The 25158-nt window shown below is 35.5% G+C and overlaps 1 protein-coding gene across 1 annotated transcript in view; it reads left to right on the top strand.

The window, feature by feature from the left end:
* The window catches only part of LOC144452387 (solute carrier family 4 member 11-like), a 43189-nt gene extending 21592 nt beyond the window's left edge, over nucleotides 1-21597 (top strand). Inside the window, exons 2-18 of the mRNA XM_078143480.1 lie at nucleotides 3953-4032; nucleotides 5149-5350; nucleotides 6075-6156; nucleotides 7120-7243; nucleotides 7798-7911; nucleotides 8461-8571; nucleotides 9545-9626; nucleotides 10219-10344; nucleotides 13696-13809; nucleotides 14203-14409; nucleotides 14971-15220; nucleotides 16110-16216; nucleotides 17188-17356; nucleotides 17765-17938; nucleotides 18634-18829; nucleotides 20432-20601; nucleotides 21471-21597. Coding sequence (XP_077999606.1) covers nucleotides 3953-4032; nucleotides 5149-5350; nucleotides 6075-6156; nucleotides 7120-7243; nucleotides 7798-7911; nucleotides 8461-8571; nucleotides 9545-9626; nucleotides 10219-10344; nucleotides 13696-13809; nucleotides 14203-14409; nucleotides 14971-15220; nucleotides 16110-16216; nucleotides 17188-17356; nucleotides 17765-17938; nucleotides 18634-18829; nucleotides 20432-20601; nucleotides 21471-21531 — 2369 coding nt within the window. The 3' untranslated portion in view covers nucleotides 21532-21597. The remainder of the gene's footprint in view (nucleotides 1-3952; nucleotides 4033-5148; nucleotides 5351-6074; nucleotides 6157-7119; nucleotides 7244-7797; nucleotides 7912-8460; nucleotides 8572-9544; nucleotides 9627-10218; nucleotides 10345-13695; nucleotides 13810-14202; nucleotides 14410-14970; nucleotides 15221-16109; nucleotides 16217-17187; nucleotides 17357-17764; nucleotides 17939-18633; nucleotides 18830-20431; nucleotides 20602-21470) is intronic.
* Nucleotides 21598-25158: the final 3561 nt, after the last annotated feature.

Genomic DNA, 25158 nt, shown 5'->3' with positions numbered 1-25158 from the left:
GTGCTATTGCCCGAATAAAAGGTTGAGCATGCATGCACAGTAAAATATTCAACTTTTTTCATATGCAGCTAAGAGAAGAAATACTGTAAACATTAAAACACTGCCCCTTAACATGCCATTATGCAAAGTATTACCTGCAGCTCATGTTGTTAATAGCTACTCAATTTATGAGTCACAGGAGATTTGAATTCAAAGTTACTTGTTAAATACCTAAATACCATCGTATAGTTGGTAAAATGTTCACCCAACTCACATTATGTCATCTTTACACAGGCCAGTATTTTATGTCTTTGTACGGGTGTCATTTCAAGTACCTTAATTAAATTTCATTCTAACCACATTCACGTCTCGTTTTCTCAACTCATAAAATTTATCGCCAACCACAAAAATAAAGTAGATTTCAAATTGTAAAAGAAACAACGAGGGTCTCATAAATGCCTTACGACACGATGAAAAAGTCTAAATAAAGTAAAATAACTGGAGATGAATTCTTCAGCATGATATACGATATGAGAAGGAACAAGAGCAAGATGAGATATCTTACTATACATTGCAATTCATCTAAGCCGTCTACATTTGATCAATTCCGAGACAGATTAAGAGTAGCATCATGGTCATTTAGAAAACCCAAAGAAAGATAGCATTTCAACACTTATCTGTGACAAATAGGTAAAGAGTAGATTAGTCTACGAATATTTTCATCAAATCATAGTACCAATTGATTAGCATAGAAAGATCTACATTGTGTCTAAGATTGCAGTCGACGAGGTCTTACATTTTAATCTTTTGAGATTGCCTTATATTCAATTTGAATGGAGTTATATTAGATAAAATAATCCCTAAGTGAAATGCCTGAAAATGGCGTTGAAATGCATTAAAACGTTAAAATCTTAGTACTTAATATAACCATAGTTACTTTTCTTTACAATAGTTGATTTATTGTCGACTTCAATAATTATTTTGGTTGTACATGCAGAAGAATATCTGACCGGTTACTGACCAGACCTTGTCAGAATCATGTAATTGTTCATGAACTCGTCATGAATGTTTACAAACGGACATCAATAGATATACGGTGCCTAGTTTATATATGTGGCGACTAGAAAGATGCTGATCGGATTAATTGAACCGTTTCATTATCAAGGGAGGGTGAATATTTATCGGGCAAAGTGGGTACAGCTACTATACTGGGTCCAATTACTATACTGGGTACAGCTACTATACTGGGTACAACTACTATACTGGGTACAGCTACTATACTGGGTCCAACTACTATACTGGGTACAGCTACTATACAGGGTCCAATTACTATACTGGGTACAGCTACTATACTGGGTACAACTACTATACTGGGTACAGCTACTATACTGGGTCCAACTACTATACTGGGTACAGCTACTATACAGGGTCCAACTGCTATACTGGGTACAACTACTATACTGGGTACATCTACTATACTGGGTACAGCTACTATACTGGGTACAACTACTATACTGGGTACATCTACTATACTAGGTACAACTAGTAGGACTGTATATAAGTTACTGTTTGGCACATTTTCCCATGCCAAATGTGATTATTTAGTAGAAGAAATCACAAAATCAATCAGGGATTTAATAATTGGATAATGTTATCAGCACATTTTCGCTCGGTCATTCGCGTTCTATTAAAACTAAAAATGGCGAGTTTGTCTAGATTGTACTTCTATCTGTCTTACTCTACTTCAATTCATCATTTCTGACTAGGTTTACAATTTAGAGAATTATTACAAACGAAAACCCCTACACTTCTGTATCACCTTTTGAACCAGTTAAAAGGCGTTAGTACTCCAATTTTCCCTATGTGATCTTTTGACAGTTTAAAGTAATCTTTTAAATGTATGAGAAGGACAGGAGCCATACTGGTTGGTTGATTGACATTTAAATGGATGTAAGTGTCTACACGATACATGCTGACTATTTCATTTCCTTATAACAAGCTTTTTCAATCTTGACTCCATTTGCAATAAATATATTTACAAGTAATGTATGTATTAATTTTATCACCTGTCTTTATGAATTGGGTTCACTGATCCCTGTCACCATGTATTCACTATTACCGTATTTCATGCTTTCGGCTTCTTTCTGAGTAATTTCTAGACGGACTGTTTTGGAAATTGAGAGTCGACTGCTCCAGGGCATGCCATTATGTTTTAGACAGATGCAGTGTAATAGAATGTTTGACAGCTATGACCGACATATATCGACGGCAGCAATTCCACAACATACATCCCTTCTCTATCCCCCACAGTATGCCCGTCTCCGCCTGTCTGTCTGTCTGTCTGTCTGTCTGTCTGTCTGTCTGTCTGTCTGTCTGTCTGTCTGTCTGTCTGTCTGTCTGTCTGTCTGTCTGTCTGTCCGTCTGTCTGTCCCTCTGCCTATTTCGCTATGTCTCTGCCTTTCTTTGTCGTGCTATTTATTTCTTCCCCCTCAGAATTGGTGTATTTTTTCAAAGATTTCTGGAAATTCAAATATAGTAGTCATACCAAATGAAGGCCTTGACATATAAAAGCATCTCTTTCTAACGTTGTCGTCCTTGAGGGAATTCCAATACATGATGTTGAATACACGTAAATGGCGACCCACACATGGCCTTGAATATTACATACAACATAATACAACAATTGTTGATATCATAAAACATCCAAAAGCAGACATTTATTTCATCGTAAACAGTGTCATATCACATGTATTTGGTTTCTAGCATCTCATTAAATATATATGTCAATATGGTATATAGTCAGCAACCGGGAACCTTTCGGAATAGCAACCACACAGCAGTTAGTTCTTAGTGTGGCCATATGGATGAGGATTTGGTATTTAATTTGGATTTTTAATTAAATATTTTCATCATGGCGTCCTGCTTGAAAAATTAAACGTGAAACAACATTGACCAAGTCTGTGTTTGTAACTCAATAAATTGCAAAAGACTGATACAATGTGTAAAATGTTTGTTTTTGTATGTACAATAACAATATTTTACACGTTTTAGCTTTTTGCAATGTATGTAGTTACAAACACTTAGTCAATGTTGTTTCACACTGATTTTTTCAAGTAGGAAGCCATGATAAAAAATTTTAATTAAAAATCTAAAATAAATACCCATATGACCACTTTAATAATCCTACTAGGTTACAGAGTGAACTTTGACCCAGTGTCATATGAATTTTATTCCAGGGTTCAAATCTACAGTACGGTAATGGTATCTCAATATATCTAATGTCCACTAATGTAAAATAAAGGTGATTGTCTGCATATTTGATAAAATCCTTATCAGTGAAGTCTTTTCATTTCAGAAGTCTTCGGCAACGATAGTGCTTGGTTTGATGACATCAAAATATAATACTGAAAAAATGACATTGTAGTAAAGCCATCAGCAAATTTTTATTATTTTAATAGAAACAGCATTTTTAATTCACCCTTTGGTATGTGTACCTACTTGAGTGATGTAACAATATATTGCCTCGTTGTATCAAATATGTATAATATGAAAATTATAAGACTGTAAGATACGTCCTGTTGTTCAGCCCTATCAGGTACGATGGATGCTGGCTGAGCGTGGCACGAATGTCTGCATCTTACAGACGACAAACGTATGCACTCGTATTGTAGGTAGTAAGTATTGATATTAATGTGATATGTACTTGTATTGCAGCTTATACGTATTGGTATTAATGTGATATCAATGTGATATACAGAATGGTTTATAATGTACAGATATGATAGGATATCGTTACATTGATAATAACCTCAAGTCATTTTGTTGGTCAGAGAATGTAATTAATACCTTTACGCATAAATATTCGGAGTTTAGAAGTATAAAAGGTGACCTTCGCATCGCAACAGTTAAAGGTATTGGCAGGCCATGCCAAAATGTATTATTGTTAATCTTTTTATTTGGTTGTGTTGTTTAGGAGGATGGCGGAAGGTGAAGCAGTTGGTTAGGGGTATAGCTGACATGAAGCGATCTATGCTAATACATACAAACAGACAGGTGAGCCAAATATTTGATAAATTTGATATGTCGTTGTAAAAACCACTTCCTCAAGCAAGTTCACTCATATTTTACATATCCTTCAAACTCTACACTGGTTGCCAGTTCACTTCAGAATACACGACAAAGTCCCCCTCCTAACATAAAAAGCTCACAATGACAAACCTCCAGCCTACATCCACGACCTTCTGTAAAGTTACACACCAACACATTCCCTTCGCTTAGCTAACAAGATTGATTGATTGATTGATTGATTGATTGATTGATTGATTGATTGATTGATTAAATAAATAGTAGTTTAATAGTTGCATTATGATTTGGTTATTGTAACTTTTCATACAGAGTACACATTGTATTTACTTAAACTTGTACACATCAAAAGTCATCTGTCCAATAAAGTTATAAAATAGCTGACGTTTCAGGAATAAAGAGTGTGTACACTACTGACAGTGTGTAACATATATTATGAATTAGTATTTACTATCTACAAATCGATAAAGTAGTCATTTCAATCATATCGAAGCTCTATTGTCAGATAAGTCGACATATAAAACTGTCGACTCATGATCCGACATGAAAGTCTATTAATACCGGATGCTGGTAATGAAGATGTTATAAATACATAGATGTAAATAGTTGATATTAGATATTGTCATTTGACATTGTGGATCACTGGTACAAGTCATTCAAAGTTACATTACAAATTTAATATAAAACTAAGGAGACTATGTTATTACAGAATTTAGCAATTCATATATATATATATATATTAACAGTTAATCTTAATCAGGTGATATTGTGATGAATGAAACCATCTAGACAAGGCTATTAAAACACAAATACTGTTATCAGCAGCAATGAACATTTCAATTTCAGTCCATAAAGATAATTAGCATACATGTAATTTATTTCATAATCTGTCTATGCTTACAGTGTGGGTTACATAAGTTTTTAACAAAGTAAGGCGTTATCAAGTATTAACATATAACACAACACGAATATCTAGACACAAATGTGTATTGACGGTATAGATGAATAATATAATAACTATACTTTCTCATCAGCCAACCTTTGACATTACGATTTCATCAAACCATTTTGTGCTTTTCCCCTCAGAGGTTGGAGGAACGTGATTTTCATCGAGAAGTTCGCCCTGCGCAAGACATTAAAAACTTCATGAACGAGGCTACAGTGCTATTTAACCTCCCTGACTCTAACCTACATGACGTCATCAATCCAATGATAAAAAAGTTGATAGAAAATGAACCTGCGATAAAACTAGAAGAAGCCAAACGGGCAATATTCACAGAAGACTCGTGTAAGCAAACATCATGCAGTTGTGGTCACTGTGGTGTTCAAGATTAATACTGTTCAATTGTCATATCAGAACAGAATAGAATAGAATAGAATAGAATAGAGTAGAATAGAATAGAGTAGAACAGAGTAGAATATAATATAATAGAATAGAATAGAATAGAATAGAATAGAATAGAATAGAATAGAATAGAATAGAATAGAATAGAATAGAATAGAATAGAATAGTATATAATATAATAGAATAGAAAAGAATAGAGTAGAATAGAATAGAGTAAGTAGCATAGAACTTATCACAGGAAATATACTGTAAAAACATATTTTATAATGCAAAATGTATAACTATATCAAAATAGACAGATTATGGTGACTTCAAAAAATACAAGAATATACTCAGTATGTGGCATATTTCAATTACCTTTTACGTACAAATAAATCTCCATAGGCATTTGACAAAATTCTCAAAACCGCATATATCTGACACAATCCCATGAAATGCATGTATACTATGTAGCCTTTTCTTATATAATATATTCATGGGAAAAACGCCATCGTTGGGACATTATAACAAGTCAGTGTTTCAGTGCATTCATAACTGTCTGAAATATCTCCAACATGCATTACCAACACAAGAGGTTCTAATTCACGTTGAGTGTGATTTACCTTGGTAAAACTCTCCTAATAAACAGTTCATTGTATTTTACTTTTACCTTTTTATTTTCATGTAGGTTCACTGTTGACAAACACATTACAATCGAGTGTCATGCTAGGAGGTGGTCTGTTTTTTGAAGATAGTTGGTTATGTGCCTTGTAAGTAAATAAGGTACTAATTAGATATTCTAATCTCAATTCTGAGACATCTATATTCTTCGTCTCCACTTTGTGTCCATCTTTAGAAATAGCAATGTTTTTCATTAACTCTGACCTCTCTCTGTCTCTCAGTCTCTCTGTCTGTCTGTCTCTTACTACACTACCTTATTTGATATACTTACTTGATTGATTACGGTAACCGATTACTTAAATTTCAGTTCGTCTTTTTAGCGCAGAATGTTGTATCTTGCATAAAAGATTATATGGTCAAAGCACTTTTCTATCATGTCACCGTAATGTCTAGGTTAATGGAGGTCGAGTAAAGTTGACGGAACGTCGGCTGATTGCAGCTACATCGTCTGCCAAATACACATCAGTGAACACATAATGTCAGGACAGTTATAGATGTAACGTGGTATGACAGGTTTTTGATTAGTAGATGGATTTATTTTTATATAAATTTGTTACACCATACAGGCATGGAGGTGGACGTACAAAGAGAATAACACAGTCCCAAGCATGTATATACATGTACACACACAAATATACACACACATACATACATACATACATACATACATACATGCATACATACATACATACATACATACATACATACATACACATACATACATACATGCATACATGCATACATACATACATACATACATACATACATACACACATACATACATACATACATACACACACATACATACATACATGCATACATGCATACATACATACATACATACATACATACATACATACATACATACATACATACATACATACATACAAACAACAGAGACAGTTTGACACACAGTGACAGACATATAGATACATTCGGCTTGTTATTTGTATTTAGTGCAGTGTATACAAATGACTTACTGTTACGAAGTACTAGTTGTGGTTTTTGGGAATAGAATAATAATAGCTTTTTAAAATTTCGTTTTAATGTAGCGCAAGCTTGAAAAATTTACATAAACGCCATGTAGCAATTGGTCGTCTGAAGAGACCAACAAACCTTGGTTTTACGTGCACAGATGTACGGTTTGTTGTGTTGGTACTTGCACCAACAGTTGAGGTAAGTTATTCTAAACGTAGGAAAAGAAACGTAATTTTTCGTGTTTGTGGAAATTATATTTATATTTAAATTAGAACTAGTTTGCCATTTGATTAAAGGTGATTCTTATATTAGAAGTGATTTTCACCAGTGATTCTTTTATTAGTCTTGTTCATCATTAGTACTTTCTATTACATGGGACTCTTTTATTGTCAGTGACTTTTTGTGACTCTTTTTAGTGTGTTTTCCACTAGAAGTTTGTATTTCTTTTGTCGTGTTCAGAACCTATGAACGTTTAGGATAAATGGTGCTTTACAAGTGCTATTATTATTTACATCCATTCATGATATTGCAGTACACAATGAATATGAATAATGTTATGATTTTCAATATATCAAATTATGAGTGAATCGTTAAATTAAAATTGAACTTTTCTGTTAATATGATAGTGTAAAGATCCTACACTTTCTGAGACATTCTTCAAGAAGAAATTTGTTGTCTGTATGTGTTCACAAAGTATTCAGTTGAAACTATGTTTTGGTAGAGTACTGATAATTTCATATTTTTGTTATCAGAAAGGCACGAAGAATTCATTGGAAACGGCGATCACGTTTAGCACTCTCTTCACGGATATTAATTTTCGGGTATCTTTATGGGAGGAGGCTGAAAATGAAGAGGAGTTCCTAGATGTACGTGAACTTCATTTTTGTATATCAACAGATTCAATCAAAATGATGTATGTAATGATTGTCTTGATGGGTCACTGTCTTAGCATGTTACAGATGAACTTAGCAAGTATATAATCACATCTTGTACTTAGAGTTTCAGTGAGCTATCGATTCGCCTGTGGATGAAGGGTTTTCGGTGCCCCATGTCGCCATCACAATGTAAACTTTTCAAAGTTCTAAAAACTTGGGGGGGGGGGCGGGGGGTTTGTAAATATATGTGTATTTTTATGCTCAAAAACATTTTTGTTAGCGTTCGGATCGTTGTCACGTGGCTAGGTTTTCGCAGTGTGCCGTACCCTGAGACACACGTATTTGAATGGGACGACTGTAATTTTGCAATAACTACATTGAAACTAAGAGAGAATAAGACTGTATTCTACATTATTAACTTTTATAAGATGTATTCATTGAATTGTAGCATAGTTTGAGTTGATGCACAACACGGTGTGGTATCATCAAGACTGTACATTTATGTACTTTTAAGAATATTTCTTACTATGTGTTCTGCAGATTCTACAATCAAGAGTCGATGAACTTTCAGACAATCGCAACGTGCGAAACGTAGTGCGAAGAAGAGAAAGCCAAAATGATCAAAGCAACCCATTTCACCAGGCAGACACAGTAAGTAGGATCTTTCCATTCAACGGATTTAGATCCCGTCGACATTTTAACAAGCAATATACTTTAAATACAACGATGTACGAACATATCGACCAATTCACAGTAAAATGTACATTAGCCTTTATTTCACCCCGTTATCTCATTTTATATTGCGGCTTTACTTTAGCTTGTTATTTGATAAAGATTCATTTAAACATTGCTATAAATTGTGTATTTATACACTGGCATTTGTGATGTTGCAGAGGTAGCAAATAATAAATAGTCGATTTTCCGGTTCCAAGATGCATTGCGCGAAAGGCGGCTTTTCTGTTGTTACAGTTAGTCTTGTTTGTCTTTATTACATGTGAAATAAAAATTTTATCAGGAAATGTTGGAAAGACATGTTGACCTCTTTGATAACGAGTGATTTTATAGAACAAAGACTAAACGCCATCAATGATAGAGAGGGATTTTACGGCTGAACCCAGGAGACGGTCAGGTGACAACCATACCCTGAGTAGCGCGTGTAAACCCCTCAGCACGTACACAATATGGAGAGAGACCCGCAATGCATCTTGGAACCGGCAACATGTCTATGATAAGTTAGCTATGAATTTCCTTCTGTAAAATATTGGTTAAGTAGTTCGGTAAAACATTAACACCAAACATAATAATAATTTATATAGCGATTAAAATTCACAGAGACAGCGTCATGATTTGCCGGGAATAATTTAGAACATTTAGATTAAAAGTACGAACTTTTGTCATTTCAAGTTTTTGTATATACACTCTCCTTCTCTTACCCGTCCTAATTACACTATTCAATGACTAGAACACTTTCACATCTATCATCTTGCTAGTTCTAATCTGTGTCTATTGTAACGATATTACAATGGAGTTTTTGTTGTAAATTGCCATTACCATGACTAATAATAGATATAAACTAGAGGCAATGTATCATCTTTACATGTCTTCGCGATCCATTTTTTTACAGAGAAAACGATGTACTTTTTTCAAAGGAATACGAGAGGATGTAAAGCGACGTATTCGCCACTACAGAAGTGATTTCGAAGACGGTAAGATAAACATATCCACCCACGTATTCATATACAATGAAACTAGTACATCGTATAGAGTATAATGCACATCACTTAAACCAATGGACCCTTTGCAAGATGAAGTGAAAGGAAAAACGCATCCATCATAACCAAAGTAGGACACGGGACTTCATATTTGGCAAACACCTGCCTGAGAGGATTAATTGATGAAAGTAAAACGACATTAGAATTAAAAAATAGACTTTTATAGTGCATTTAGAGGTCGACCTTTAGGCAGTGGGAATATACATCAGTCCCCTACTACAATGTATAACATCTTCCATTTTACGCTTCGACCTCAGATATAAGGATTTTGCTTTTACTCGAAGGATGGGAAATGCTACAGTGTTAAGTGCACTAACGCGAAAACAAAAGTCAGCAGAGCTTCGGAGGGTTCATGAGACCTCCTGTAGACGGATGTTGGACAGGATGATTTCAGAACGCGTTTTCGTTCAAAAAGATATAACACTTTCCCGATTCTTGCTTGAAGTAGGCGTTAGGATGGACTTTGTGTATCCCTATATCAAGTTATGTTTGATTGTAATTATATTTGTGTTTGTTATATTTTTAGGTATCAGTGGTGGTTTGAGTACAGTTGGAGTCATGGTAACAACCGTCGTCTTTCTGTATTTTTCCTGTTTACTATTTACACTATCATTGGGTGTATTGAACGACAAGAACACCAATCACCATATCGGTAAGAATTAATTACAAATTACAATAATTATTCTGATAAGGCTACTATTGAAATTCACCACTTTCTGAAATGTACGTTAAATCTGAACTTTAGATCATTTACTTTTACAATTATGAAGGAATTGTGTCTAATTAATTTGAAAGGGAAACAGTAAACCTGTGAGATAGGCTTAGGTACTGTCCGTACCCCTTTTCACAAGTAATAATTAAATTTTATTCCTTACTTTTCTTCGTTCAGCCAAGGAAGATACGAATGACCTGGGGTGGGGGGGGGGTGTCACTACGAGTTATTAGTCAAGCGAATCGTAGTGACAAAATCCATAGGTCACGAGTATTTTCCAGCTGAATGAAGGAAAATATTGAAGAATTATAATATCAAAGAAGAATCGGGTAAAGTAATGTCAATTTTGACAAATTTTGAACACAGCAGAACCAGTGACGTAGTCACGCGTTGTCGTGACGTAGACCTTCGTTGTCATGACGTAGAACGACCAGGCTATAAATTCCCTATTTTTTTAAACTTAGCTTGTGCATTGTATAATTATAATCTATATTATACAACGTTAACGTGATGCATAAACTTTACTTCATTTCGTTTTGCAATCATGAGTGAATTTGGCCAACAGTCAACTTGTGAGATAGCTACTGTCTGTACCCTTTTCTGCAATCTACTGTCATACAAGTCAACAACACTTGGTGATCTATCTTATATATGCTAATTTATATAATTACGTAGTAGACTCATTTACATATCAGAAATGTGACTCGAGTCTTATATAGAGGTCATATATACAACCCCCTTCATCAACAATTCAATAAATTCATGTTGCCTTTTATCTGACACTGCTAATGATAGTATTTGTCAATATTTGATTATTCGCTTTATAGAATGAAAACACCTTATCAATTTGTCAACAATTGTCGCGTACATTTTAGAGAGAGAGAGAGCGAGAGAGAGAAAGATAGGCATTTATGCAAATGTAGGCAGGCAGACAGACAGATAAAGGTACAGAGACAAACAGACAGACAGACAGACCGACAGACAAACAGACAGACAGACAGACAGACAGACAGACAGACAGACAGACAGACAGACTGACTGACTGACTGACTGACTGACTGACTGACTGACTGACTGACTGACTGACTGACTGACTGACTGACTGACTGACTGAACTGACTGACTGACTGACTGACTGACTGACTGACTGACTGACTGACTGAACTGTCTGACTGACTGACTGAACTGACTGACTGACTGACTGGTTGACAGAGGTAGGCAGGAAAGCACACGGATATAGAAGGTTGGTGTGTGTGTGTGTGTGTGTGTGTGTGTGTGTGTGTGTGTGTGTGTGTGTGTGTGTGTGTGTGTGTGTGTAATTGAGCAGTGTTGCAAGGGAACGTGTAAACGTACTTAATACAATGATAATGTATTATAATTGCTACCTTTATTCGGTGGTTCATGGCTATCAAAATTCTAAGCATTAATAACCAGCCTTCATTAATAGTATATTTACCATCATTATCTTCTGAATTCAAATCCAGTTCTTCCCTCGAGACAAACATTTGTGTTACTATGGATAATTATAATATCCGCTGCTATACTAAAAAGGATGTATGAACTAATTTCTTTTCTCATTTTTGCTGAACAGATAAATATTTGGCTCTCAAGATATAAACTAATTCAGTTAGCCCACAATTAGTAGCATTGATACTGATGAAGCGAATACCACCCAGGTGTTTCTGTGTATTGACTCGTTAAATTGCATAAAATTGGTAGATCCACTTATAGTCTAGTCATTCCCTCGGGCAACTCCTGTTAAAGAAACGCAGGGTTTCCAGATGTTGCCCCTTCATTAAAACACATTGAATAGTTATAACACAATAATTGCAGCACTTCAATGTTTCTTTTTTAACGAATGAATCGACCTTGATAAAAGGTTGAGAGTGATTAACCTAAGTTGTCAATGTTATTTTATCCTGTAGAAATACTTTCCATAATGAAATCCGAGTAGTATAGCTGTCGTGGCTAACACGTGTTCGACGTTGTGTTAGAATGGTTTTATTGAAAAATAACGACGATCTAAAAGTTAACTTAAAATATTCCCCTATAATTGGAAATATACCAACCATTCACCATATGTTGTTATAGAGCAAATAATTAGATTTTACCCCAATAATGTTCTTCGTTCAGCCAAGGAAAATACGATTGACCTAAGGGGCCCTAGTCAATACGAGTCGCTAGACGAGTAGTGGCAACCGTATTTTCAGGCTGAATGAATAAAAATATTGGTGAATAATAATTATTATTATACCATCGCCAGTAGTATAAATAAAAAGATCGGGGAAAGTAATGGCAATTTTGAGCGTTTTTACTCGTATTTCGAACACAGCAGAACCAATGACATAGACACACGTTGTCGTGGCGTAGAACGACCAGGGTATATATTCCATACTTTTTGCTTATGCATGGTATAATATGTAATATATACATTTAGAATATAACATTTACGAAAGAAAATTGTTGTTTCGGGTCAAAATTTCGATATAGCTCAACATTAATGTCAGTTTTGATTGTAATTCCATTTGACACAAAATGGCGCCGTTTTGCAAACTAGTATGATACAATGATGTTGTTTGGAATGTTAATCCCCTATCAGACCGTTGCCGTCTGTATGTCTGAAATGCCGTTTGTTGCTCAAGTCAGTTCGTGACTTACTTTAGTTTTCATTCCTTTGCGAGATTAAGAAGACGTAGATTTAAGGAATATGAATGAACTGCCTTTTGTGATCGACGGTGGCGTTATAAACAATTTTCCTATCTGTCATTCCCAATACGATGACAACTAGATTCATTATCAGTCTACGTTTAGGTCTATTTCGGGTCATTGTCATACTGTGAGTGGCCAAGAAATCACTCACAACTCAATTTTGTCAGAGATCGTAATAACGAGATGACCCGTACAAATCTTACACGTGTCACCACACTGTACATGTACATCCTACTTCGATGCCTTGGTTACACCATTAAATGTGCACTAGCTGTAACTGAGGTATTATAGTTTAAAATACATTGTATATGCCAAATCATTTAGAGGTCTATTTCATCTATAAGAAGTATACTAATGAGTTGAAATCTTGATTCATCGGGGCGTTGATTTTTAAGTGCGGACCCAAAATCCAATTGATTGGATATGAGTACCACATAAATGTGTTTACCCACAAGGGATCAAATACATCTCATAGTGAACTAATCTTACGAGTTATCTAATAAAACAGTTTCAATAAATGTTCCAGTATCTTGCAGATAGTGCAGCTTTCAAGTTTAATATGTTATTATATTTGTACTGCAGGAGTCAGGAAAGCTCTAGCTGGTCAAGTTATAGCTGGTCTAGTCTGTGGTATATTCGGTGGTCAACCTCTAATGGTTGTGGCAACATCTGCACCGCTAGCTCTGTTTACTAAAGGTATGACAGTTTTTTCTTGTTTCTATTTATGAAATATTGCCAGTTAGCCCAATTATTACCAGAGAAATGAGCTTCATTACGTTAACGTCAGAAGTCATACTACACGTGACTGACTACATTGTGTGTACAATATCTCGAGTAGACAATACATTGATACAGCCGTAGGCACAGAGTGACTCATGCACTTATATTGCCAGTTTGGCACGTGTGATAGCCTGATAGAATACCTTCAAAGAAGATCAACTTGATGTTTCTCTGAAATCGTAAGATGATGTAAAATCGTGGAATGACTCCAAAATGACAGCTTATGAAAATGTTTATTTCCTGGATTGGTGTTCCCCTTCAAACTAATGATAACAATAAAGCAATCTCATCTCTCGTTTTTCCTTTCAGTTATTTACATGCTGACTCAAGAGCAGGGTTGGGATTTTTATGTTGCTTATGGCGCGATTGGAATTTTCAGCTCAGGGTTTATTATTTTGTTTGCTGTTATTGATGTAAGCAAATTTATGAAGTGGTCGACAAGATCTGTTGACGAAGTTTTCACCGTGTTTGTAGCCTGTACTCTCATCAAGGAAGCAATAAACGCACTTCTTGCTAGTAAGTAATGTACAGTTCTGTTGTAGTCTATCTATCTGTCTGCCTGTCTGTCTGCTTGCCTGCCTGCCTCCCTCAAGGCATGGCACATAGCTAACTGTACAATTCTACCTAGCGACGGTGTCTTCGTTAATGGAGAAAGGAGGCATTATATATATCCTCCATTTAATAGTATTCTCATGTATATATGTATGTGAACGACATAATACCTTAGCAAAGTGTTAACTGCTAGTATAGTTCAACTATGACAGAATATATGAAACTTATGTCTGTTAATATAATGATAAAAATGAATTTCGTTTGAGAGATAAGGTGTTATAACGTTAGAGTATTCCCTTCAAACATACAGGATGGAAACTGTTCTATTTAGTTAAGGAATTTAATTCAATTTTGTTTGGCATCAAAAGGAATTTGTTTGAAATTCTTTTTTGAATTTAAAATGTATAGATTTGAGATAATCTTGATGAAAAATCTTAATGATTGGTTGATATCAAGTTAAGCAGTATGAATGTCTCAGCTGACATTTATGTCAATTTTTAAATAAACTTTGTTTTTACGTTTCAGATTTTGAGACAAACTATACGTGTCTACAGACTATTTCAACAGCTGCTTACGATGGAACAAATATATCAATTACCAATGCGAATGACACTGTCAATATTACATTTACGAATACAACAACAGAGGGCGCCCTTATAAATCACGCACACAAATGTTTGACAATTCCTTGTCACCCAGAAAACAGCATATTGTTTGTTTTACTAATGATTGGCGTGCCATGGATTGGTATTACTCTTTTTAGATTTAAAAGGAGGTAAAGAAATATTATTATTTTATCTTCCGTCACTTTTACTCTACTTTCTAGTCAATTTGATATTCGCAAAGAATATTTACATATGACCTGTAGGTGTGAACAGTTCCTACAACTTGGCCAACAAATACACCTTATACCCAATCTCTCGCTGACAAAATGTAAAGCTGAAAATGAAACCGTTTTCGATATATCGTCATGATGCACAAGATGTTTTTTCTCGGTAGATAACTTTTAATTACTTTTTCAAACTGTATTACACCCTAATAGAAAATGACAACACACACTGAGATATCATTACGGATAGGTATTACTACACATCATAGATATGTTTGAACTCAAGACAACATCGATCCTGGAAACGTCACACGAATAAAGAATCTCACATTTAAATCATAAACCCTGTAGTGTACATGTCGGCTCTCAGATCTACAGAGATCTATGATAAATGTAATGTGTAATTTAAATCAATATGATAATATGTATAGTTCTTTATTTTCCATTCTGTAAATTGATATCAAGCCCCCATCATAAAATTTCATATTAATAGTGTAACTTGAAGACTAGTAATTACTATGAAACAAATGGTTATCTATTTATCCATATAACTATTTTCACATAGCGATACTGAGATTTCACCCCTTAGATTTCCTTTGCATTGATAACTGTTCTCCCATTAGTACTGATCGATGCTCTGTGTTAACAGAGTAAAAGCCAGTCAGGACGTTTGGAAATAAACCATTTGAGTTAGTTTTTACTAGCAGATAGTTTTCATTTGTGTATTTGTATTTATCCATACTTTACCGTACTGTCTTAAGTATTATGAAATTAATGAAAATGTTAAAGTATTCAGGTATTTATGACGTCAGTTTCTTATCTTTTTTCCCAATAGTCCGTATTTAGCTACAATACCTCGAGAATTGTTGTCTAACCAGGCTTTGGCAATAAGTGTTCTTTTATGGTCGTTTATCGCAACTTACTGTTTTAAAGACGTACACTGTGAGTATTTATTGTTTATGACTAATTCGTTATGTATATAATACATATATATGGGCACTCCGCCTATATAAGTGTTCGTTAAACATATACACCCAAGTTTCAACCATTGCAAGGGAGGGGTGTCTTGGCAAGCCCCCCCCCCCAACTTTGACAAAAACATTTAATCAAGAAAATGGAAAAAAACCACAAATAATTCATACCTGTATTCACTAGTGGAACCCACTTTTATAGTTTTTCATTTACATAATTGATAACAAAATCCATGGGAAGTTCCCAATCAGATAAATTTGAAGGCCAGGCTACTGTAACTTTACAAGTTCTTAATCCCCACCCTTGTAAGTTCTTAATCCAATATCCCTATCGTTGTCAGCTATTAATCCGATATCCCTATCCTTGTCAGTTCTTAATCCGATATCCCTATCCTCGTCAGTTCTTAATCCGATATCCCTATCCTTGTCAGTTCTTAATCCGATATCCCATTCCTTGTCAGTTCTTAATCCAATATCCCTATCCTCGTCAGTTCTTAATCTGGTGTCCCTATCCTTGTCAGCTCTTAATCCGATATCCCTATCCTTGTCAGTTCTTAATCCAATATCCCTATCCTTGTCAGTTCTTAATCTGGTGTCCCTATCCTTGTCAGCTCTTAATCCGATATCCCTATCCTTGTCAGTTCTTAATCCGATATCCCATTCCTTGTCAGTTCTTAATCCAATATCCCTATCCTCGTCAGTTCTTAATCTGGTGTCCCTATCCTTGTCAGCTCTTAATCCGATATCCCTATCCTTGTCAGTTCTTAATCCAATATCCCTATCCTTGTCAGTTCTTAATCTGGTGTCCCTATCCTTGTCAGCTCTTAATCCGATATGCCTATCCTTGTCAGCTCTTAATCCGATATCCCTATCCTTGTCAGTTCTTAATCCAATATCCCTATCCTTGTCAGTTCTTAATCCCTATCCTGGTCTTATTAACAGTGAAACCATTTCCATATCATGGGGACAACGATGTGTTTACTATCCCGGAATATGGTAAACTTGGGTATTCTGGTTGGTTAGCGTCAACAGGTCTTGGTCTTTCACACGCTTTGATGGTATTTATGGAACACAATATTACAGGCTCAATAGTTAATTCTCCAGAAAATAAGTAAGTTGGATTAAATACACGTGTATAGTACATAATGTTTATAATATATTCTATAATGTTACTGATATCGTAAACTTATACATTTCTTTATAGTCATCAATTCATTCAGGTGTAACTTGCAGTTTCGTTTTAAAAAAAGACAGAGGGTGGAAGGACAGACAGAAAGACAAAGTGGCAGAAAGACAGATTGACAGAAACAAACAAACAGGCGGACCTGACACGGAGATAGACAGACAGACAGACAGACAGACAGTCAGACATACATACATACATACATACAGACAGACAGACAGACAAACAAACAGACAGACAGAGACACTCAGATATCATGTATCTTTTTTTTTTTTACACAGATTCAAGATTAGATTACGAAGTCTTAAATTCATAAATTGTCTATCTTTTGCACAGATTAAAGAAGGGCACTTCGTATCACTGGGACCTACTACTATGTGGACTTCTCAATCTGGTATTTGCTATATTTGGACTCCCAATGGTGCATGGCATTGTGCCACTATCACCTATGCATGTCAGGTCACTGGCCGTTGTGGAGGAAAGAGTGAATTACGGCTACGTACAAACAATGTAAGAGCTAGAGAAGGTGTATATTCATGACAATAGATATCTAACTATACACACGTTAGACTGTCAACAGTCGTCTTGACTTTTTGCTATTGTTGTCGTTGAAATTAATACTACAATAGAATTAACATGGTGTGCGCAGGACGGTCCATGAAGTCAAGACTAGATTATATTTTATGTGTTCGAATCCTCAGTGAGTGAGTAGCGCACGTTCTGTATGTGCATTGTACATGACTATTAGATTGTATGTTATAGGTTATGTACTTGCAGACAACTAGTATTTAAATTCAGTTTTTTTTTAGGAATATGACAAAATATAATCTGCGTCTGAATACAGACTATATACACATATGTAAAAAGTCTTTCTACCTTGGCAACGTTTGTCTATATTACCCTGGATTTTACTTTTTAGAACACAATGTACACAATATGAAACGTCAGATTACACACTGTGACTCATCTTAATAATTAAGAAAGTTCTGTTCGTTTGACCATAGACTATACTTTCGTGTTAGTGTCTACGGTTTGATTGTATAAGAAGTGAGTTGTTTATTTTAAAATGTTACGGAGATAGCTGGGTATGTTGGGGGAATTGTTTGGATAGTTTTAAAAGTACAATATGGTAGGTTTAGAAACATAGAAATTAATCTAATGCTATATGTCTTATTAAATACATTTTCTTTTCTTGTTTTTTTTAGAATTGTAAGAGTGCGAGAAACCAGACTTACGCTGATTATAGCACACGTATTTCTGGGTGTGTCATTTCTACTCCTACCGTTACCATTGCAATACATCCCTATGTCAGTATTGGCAGGGGTTTATATCTTTATAGCAATACAGTCCTTCATAGGTAACCAGTTTTTTGAACGTCTCATCCTCTTCATCACCGAACAAGTACGTATATGTAATTATTGACCTTTGACATCAAACAACAGACATTAAGTTTAGGATGATACACCTGGCTTTCTAAACTACTCTCAAACATTTCAGTTTAAAGGAACGGCTGTTTAAATGAGTTCTCACAGAGAAAACTGTTAGTGAATAGTGACGCCACAAATCACGTGTCTATCATATTGTGTTTACAAAGTTTAACTTAAAAGAATGGAGGGCCGGGTGGTGAGTAGATTTACCGACCGTCCTACCTACACATCACATATTACAAAACATGGCACATGTAGATTTGTATATTCCCCGGACGGATATCTTATGATAAATACCTTGTAGATGTTTTAAAACAAGAACACGTCATCATATATGTATTTCTGGACAGGGGAAATACCAGTGTGTTGGACACCACAAGTCTATGTTAATTTGGTAACTATAGTAACCAGTCAACTGTATTGCTTATTTCCTATAGGATTTCATTTAGAAAAAAAAGTGACTGATAACTTAGAAAGCCAATTAGGGACATTTCACCCTGAGAAATTGATTAATATGATTAATTAGACATTAATTGAGGATGTATGGCGTGTATGACTTCGCGCTCATGAACAAATATGTTATCAAAAATTACAGTTTCAAATTTGGCGAGTGGGCTCTTAACTAGAACTCTAATATTCATTGCAAGTTACAGGACGTATGAAGCTACAGATAACAGGCGAATGTTGGTGCTTAAATACATCAAATGTTTCAAATACTGACATATGCCACATATCAACGTAGTTTTAAAAAAACTGCGTTGCCATGGGGACAAAACAAAGATAAAAATAATGGTATCATAAAACTTACATGTGGCGAGAAATGACAAGATCGATGCCATCCTCGAGAACTTCCCTGCTCGGATAGACATATCTGCCACATATTAACGTAGTTTTCACGAAACTGCGTTGCCATGGGGACAGGACAAAGAAAATAATAATCATAAAACTTACCTGTGGCAAGAAGTTAAAAGGTCGATGCCATCCTCGAGAACTTCCCTGCTCGGATTGCACAGCGACGACAAGTCCATGGCCGAGTTATTAGTCCTATCAGATAGTCAGAGTCCGTATTAGACTGACACCGGGTATCCCTGGATAGCACTCGAACGGAGCCTCCCGATGGTAAACACTAACGTATACTCCATGCACTTCTTGATTGTTCAGCCACTTGTTGACCAAGATAGTTCAACGTGCTCTTAATGTTTAAAATCAAATCATGGCTAAACATGCCACTGGTCTTTTCTCTCTGTCCGCCATCTTCCTCGTGTTTCAGATTTAGATATAAGTGTTTCAGATGAAAAACAGGTGTATTAATATTGTGTGCGATGTTGGAGATCTTGTGTCGAAGACATCGCGTTGTGTTGTTCACATGGGAATTGCCAGGTATATTAATATTGTGTGCGATGTTGGAGATCTTGTGTCGAAGACGTTGTGTTGTGTCCTTCACGTGGGGGAATTGCCAGGTGTATCGTCTTTGTTGTGTCGGAGACGTTGCGTTGTGTCCTTAACATTGTCAGGTGTATTTGGGTTGTGGTTATTAACTCATTCCATTTCTTTTCCTTTATTTGTTCATGTATAGAATGCGTACCCGCCAAGCCATTACGTCAGACGAGTACCGCAGAGAAAGATGCACCTGTTCACGTTCATTGAACTCCTTGAGCTTGTTGTTTTGTGTGTGTTTGGGATATCCTCAATTATCTACATGAAAATGGTCTTTCCATTTCTACTCATCATTTTCATTCCAATAAGGTTAGTTAGCTGTTGAGATAGACACAGAGAGACAGAGTGACATAAATACAGAGAGAGAGACAGAGAGACAGACAGAGACAGAGAGACATAAATATAGAGAGAGAGAGAGAGAGAGAGAGAGAGAGAGAGAGAGAGAGAGAGAGAGAGAGAGAGAGAGAGAGAGAGAGAGAGAGAGAGAGAGAGAGAGAGAGAGAGAGAGAGAGAGAGAGAGAGAGAGAGAGAGAGAGAGAGAGAGAGAGAGAGAGAGAGAGAGAGAGAGAGAGAGAGAGAGAGAGAGAGAGAGAGAGAGAGAGAGAGAGAGAGAGAGAGACGTCACTATACTGTAAAAATGATACTGAGGCCTAAAAAAGATTGTTTGGTTCCAGTTACTCGACCCCATCTAGTTTTTCACGCCAACCCTAAACCTTTTTATGTATTCGAGAAAAAAACATCGCGAAAATTTTGAAGTTTCGCAAGAAATAGTGAATGCGGAAACTGGCATCAACTTAAAAAGACAATATAAAACTGTTCTTCCAATCTGTAATGGCTGTACATCTGATGAGAAGAAACCAATAACACAGAGACCATATGGAAAACAATGGAAAACATAACTACCTGAACTCGACACTCACATATGAAAAAAAATACATAAAAAAGAATTAAAAAAAATCTACCTACCCCACCTATTCTAAAATTGAGCGTAATCGGAACCACACAATCGTTTTTGTTAGATCTAAGTACATTACACATTTTATCTAGAAAGACCCTTTAAATTTATCAGATAGCAATTTAACATTTTGGTGAACTAAAATCGTGTACCATGAATAGAATTAGAATCAGAATTAGTTTAAGCGACCGGTCATTGGAATATTGTTCGTTTTTTCAAACAGGCACTTCATCATTCCAAAAGTTATAGAGAAGAAATATCTGGCGTCATTAGATCACCACTAGAATGATTTCATGTCACTGGTATGTTAAACTATGGACTATTAAAAGTGATTAGGACAACATTGGAGCGGATGTTTCATCATATTATGCGGATAAAAGTATTGTACTCACTGTCGATGAGGACAGTAATCAATAGCATGGTGATCAAGGTTATGTAGCTATAGCAACGAGACCTGTAAATTGCTGGAAAGTTATGGATGGAGACAAATTGGGATTATAAGGTTGACGTAATAAGCACTAGCGATATTGTTAAAAGCTCATGAAAATACAGGGCAGTGGTACGTAAAGGATGCCTTATCAACCGCGTGTGTACGCTCCAATGATATCAAGTATAATCTCTTGGCCCAGAATAACATCTACGCACAGACAAGGAAGACATCTGTAGTCTATGGCTATGCTCAGACCGTCAAACTTGTTTGGTAGTCTGAAGTCTACACAATCGTGCGTTTGATTGATAGTATACAAATGTTGGCCTACCTACCATTTTCTACATTCGAAATCAGGAGGTCTTTTCGATTTGACTTCATTCCATTAACCACGTGCACCATATAACTGTAATAATAGATCAACATGAAAAATCAGTTTTTAACACAATATCTATACTACATAAGGCGCCCTCAATCGACGCTAACTTACAGGAACTGGAATGTTCTTGGAATGTTTACAAACTCAACACAACGTTGTCAGAGACACTATTAGAAAGCAGACTTCTATAAAAACTAAATATTTTTTTTAATCGAATAAACAAGGTTAATGTTGTTTTGTTGTTAAGGTTGGTGTTATAAAATATATAGCTTTTAATATATGCAATTTTGGAAAAGTTTTATTCCACATAAATTCACATACAGTTTTGATTGTTAGAGATACGTGTGTTTGTACTTTTACATTAAAGGGGCACAAGCTGAGTTTATACATTTTTTGGCGAGATTTATGCTGTGTATTTAAAAGTCACTTGTAGTATTCTATCCACTGAAGCATACGTAACCATCACTTGCGATTGCCTGAACTCAAACCGGATATTAAAATATAACTCATAAACGAAACGATGACGTAATTTATTATGCGTATCAAAAAATAGTTTTATCGAGATTTTATGCACGAAGGTTTATAAACTCAGCTCGTGCCATTTTAACCATTTCCCTAGTTCATTATTGCATTGATAATTTTTAATATTTAAGAACATTCCATGTTGATTTTTCCATGTTTTCTGCTTAGAATGATAAACTGTCTGACCCGACTACACATGCTGGACAAAGTTGTAGTCAAATCAAAACTTTCTTGAGAATTAACATATACGTTCAGAGTGAACGGGCAATTGTTATTTGACATACATATAGTGTACGTAAAGTACAAGCATAACCCAAATGTCCTTTGGAAAGTGTGAAGTTGCATAACGCCTTGTACATGCAAAAGACATCCTCAAAAGTGCGATATATGACGTCACAAACTTTGCACAGACATTCCAATTTTCCCATGCAGTTATGAATACCCAAACTAAAGTAATACTACTCTATCTAAAGTGTCTATTCTTCTTTACTTGTCAACACCTTATCTGAATGTATTGGCCATACGAATACAGCTTCATGATTGGCTGTTATTTGGGAAGTTTTTTTTCTCCACAAATTGCCTACATTTACAAGGATTATCGTTTTTGCAAGTAATGTTATTTCAATAAATAAACTATAAATATTTATCTACGGGCTACTATTACTGTTGATCAAAGTAATGATAGTAGCCCCGTGAAAAATGTTGTGGAGAAAAGGGGTTCTGCGATAAAAAAGTAAATATCGGTTGTTATGGTAACGAAACTGTTATCGTTGACATTCAGTCTCTTAAATATCACTTATAGGTGGGCATTATCCAATCAATATTGGTGATGCGAGAGAACTTCAAGAGTCAGTCAGCCAGCCAGTCAGTCAGTCAGTCACTCACTCAATCCGTAGAGTGGGGCATCAGTAAAGTAACTAAATAAACTGTGACTTTGCAAGGTATTCATCTCTGCAAAATTTGTTGGTTTCATATAAATCAGTGAAACCAGAATTTAACATTTCATCAACTTTTTGATATTATGGGATATATTACAAAGTGGCACACAATTCTATACATGCAATAGAAATATTAGAAGCCATCTAAAGGCACGTACGTAGATATTAGGTCGGATTGAATTATATGTATATACATACTGAATGACTAATTTGCATACCATAAGTTGTTTTCATAATAAGATAATGTGAATAGATAAGTATATAGGAAATTCATATGCAAATATTTGATGAGGACAATAGGAGTTAACGCAGTGAATAGTAGTGTGTCATTTCTATAACGTCGAATCTATTATTATGAAATCAAGAGTATCTCAATTAATTGGATTATAATTGAATTGTTAATCTTTATATACATATGTACACACAACACAAATACGCCCTCAACGGTACACACACTGAGAAAAACAGGCATACACATATCTCTATATACAAAATGTACATAAATACACATACATACAGACACACCACCCACACAGACACAGACATAGACAGACACATGTACTACACATACATACATACATACATACATACATACATACATACATACATACATACATACATACATACATACATACATACATACATACATACATACATACATACATACATACATACATACATACAAACAAACAGGTTGCAGGTTCGAGCCCCGTCGCTGCCTGCTGTTTGATTCTGAGTGGCTAAAGTCCTTGGGCAAGATTTGAACCACGACTGTGCCTCAGTCAACCCAGCTGTATAATTGGAGACCTGGTAGGATGTAGGTTGCAATGTGAAGGCTTTAATCCTATGCGCTTAAATGGCTGCAATGGATTGTATGCTCCCCGGGGAGTTGAGGAAGACTAAAAGGCCGTTGTGCCGTTCTGATTCGAGCCAGGGGTAATAATTGTAAAGCGCTTTGAGCACGGACTGTGAAAGCGCTATATGAGAACCCAACATTAATATTATTATTATACATACATACAGACAGACACACACACACACACACACACACACACACACACACACACACACACAGTCACTCACTCACTCACCCACCCACATAGACACAGACACACACAGACACAGACACAGACACAGACACAGACACAGACACAGACACATATATGTATACATGTATACTTATGTGTCTATGTGTTTATCATTTTCAGTATAGAGTGTAAGTTAGGGGCTACTCGGGTCAATTTTGTATCAGGTTTCAGTTCGTGATTCATTATTTAAGGTTTTTAACACAGTGCTGTTCATATTTGTTTTTAAATCTTTGAATAAAACTTTCTCATAAACATTATCACATTTCTCTGTGCTTTCCCCCCAAAAAAAACTGATATATATAACGTAATATACTAAAGTAAAAGCATAAACCGACTGTCGTTATTAAATGTGAAGTGGCACAATACATGTAAGAAACATAATATAATATGAGTTACTACAAAGTTTGTGGAGCAGATTCCCTTCCCATTCTCATCGCTAAGAGAAAGAGCCCTCAGTGGTGAGAATGGGACGGGGAAGCAGTCTACACATTTTGGTCATGTTTGTATGCATATACGCGTCAAATGGGCTCTAAAACAATGGTTGTCATGGTAATGAA

Source organism: Glandiceps talaboti, chromosome 22 (genome assembly GCF_964340395.1).
Source record: "Glandiceps talaboti chromosome 22, keGlaTala1.1, whole genome shotgun sequence".
Classification (NCBI taxonomy): domain Eukaryota; kingdom Metazoa; phylum Hemichordata; class Enteropneusta; family Spengelidae; genus Glandiceps; species Glandiceps talaboti.
Note: the sequence above shows the minus strand (reverse complement) of the source record. Positions and strands in the feature narration are given on the sequence as shown.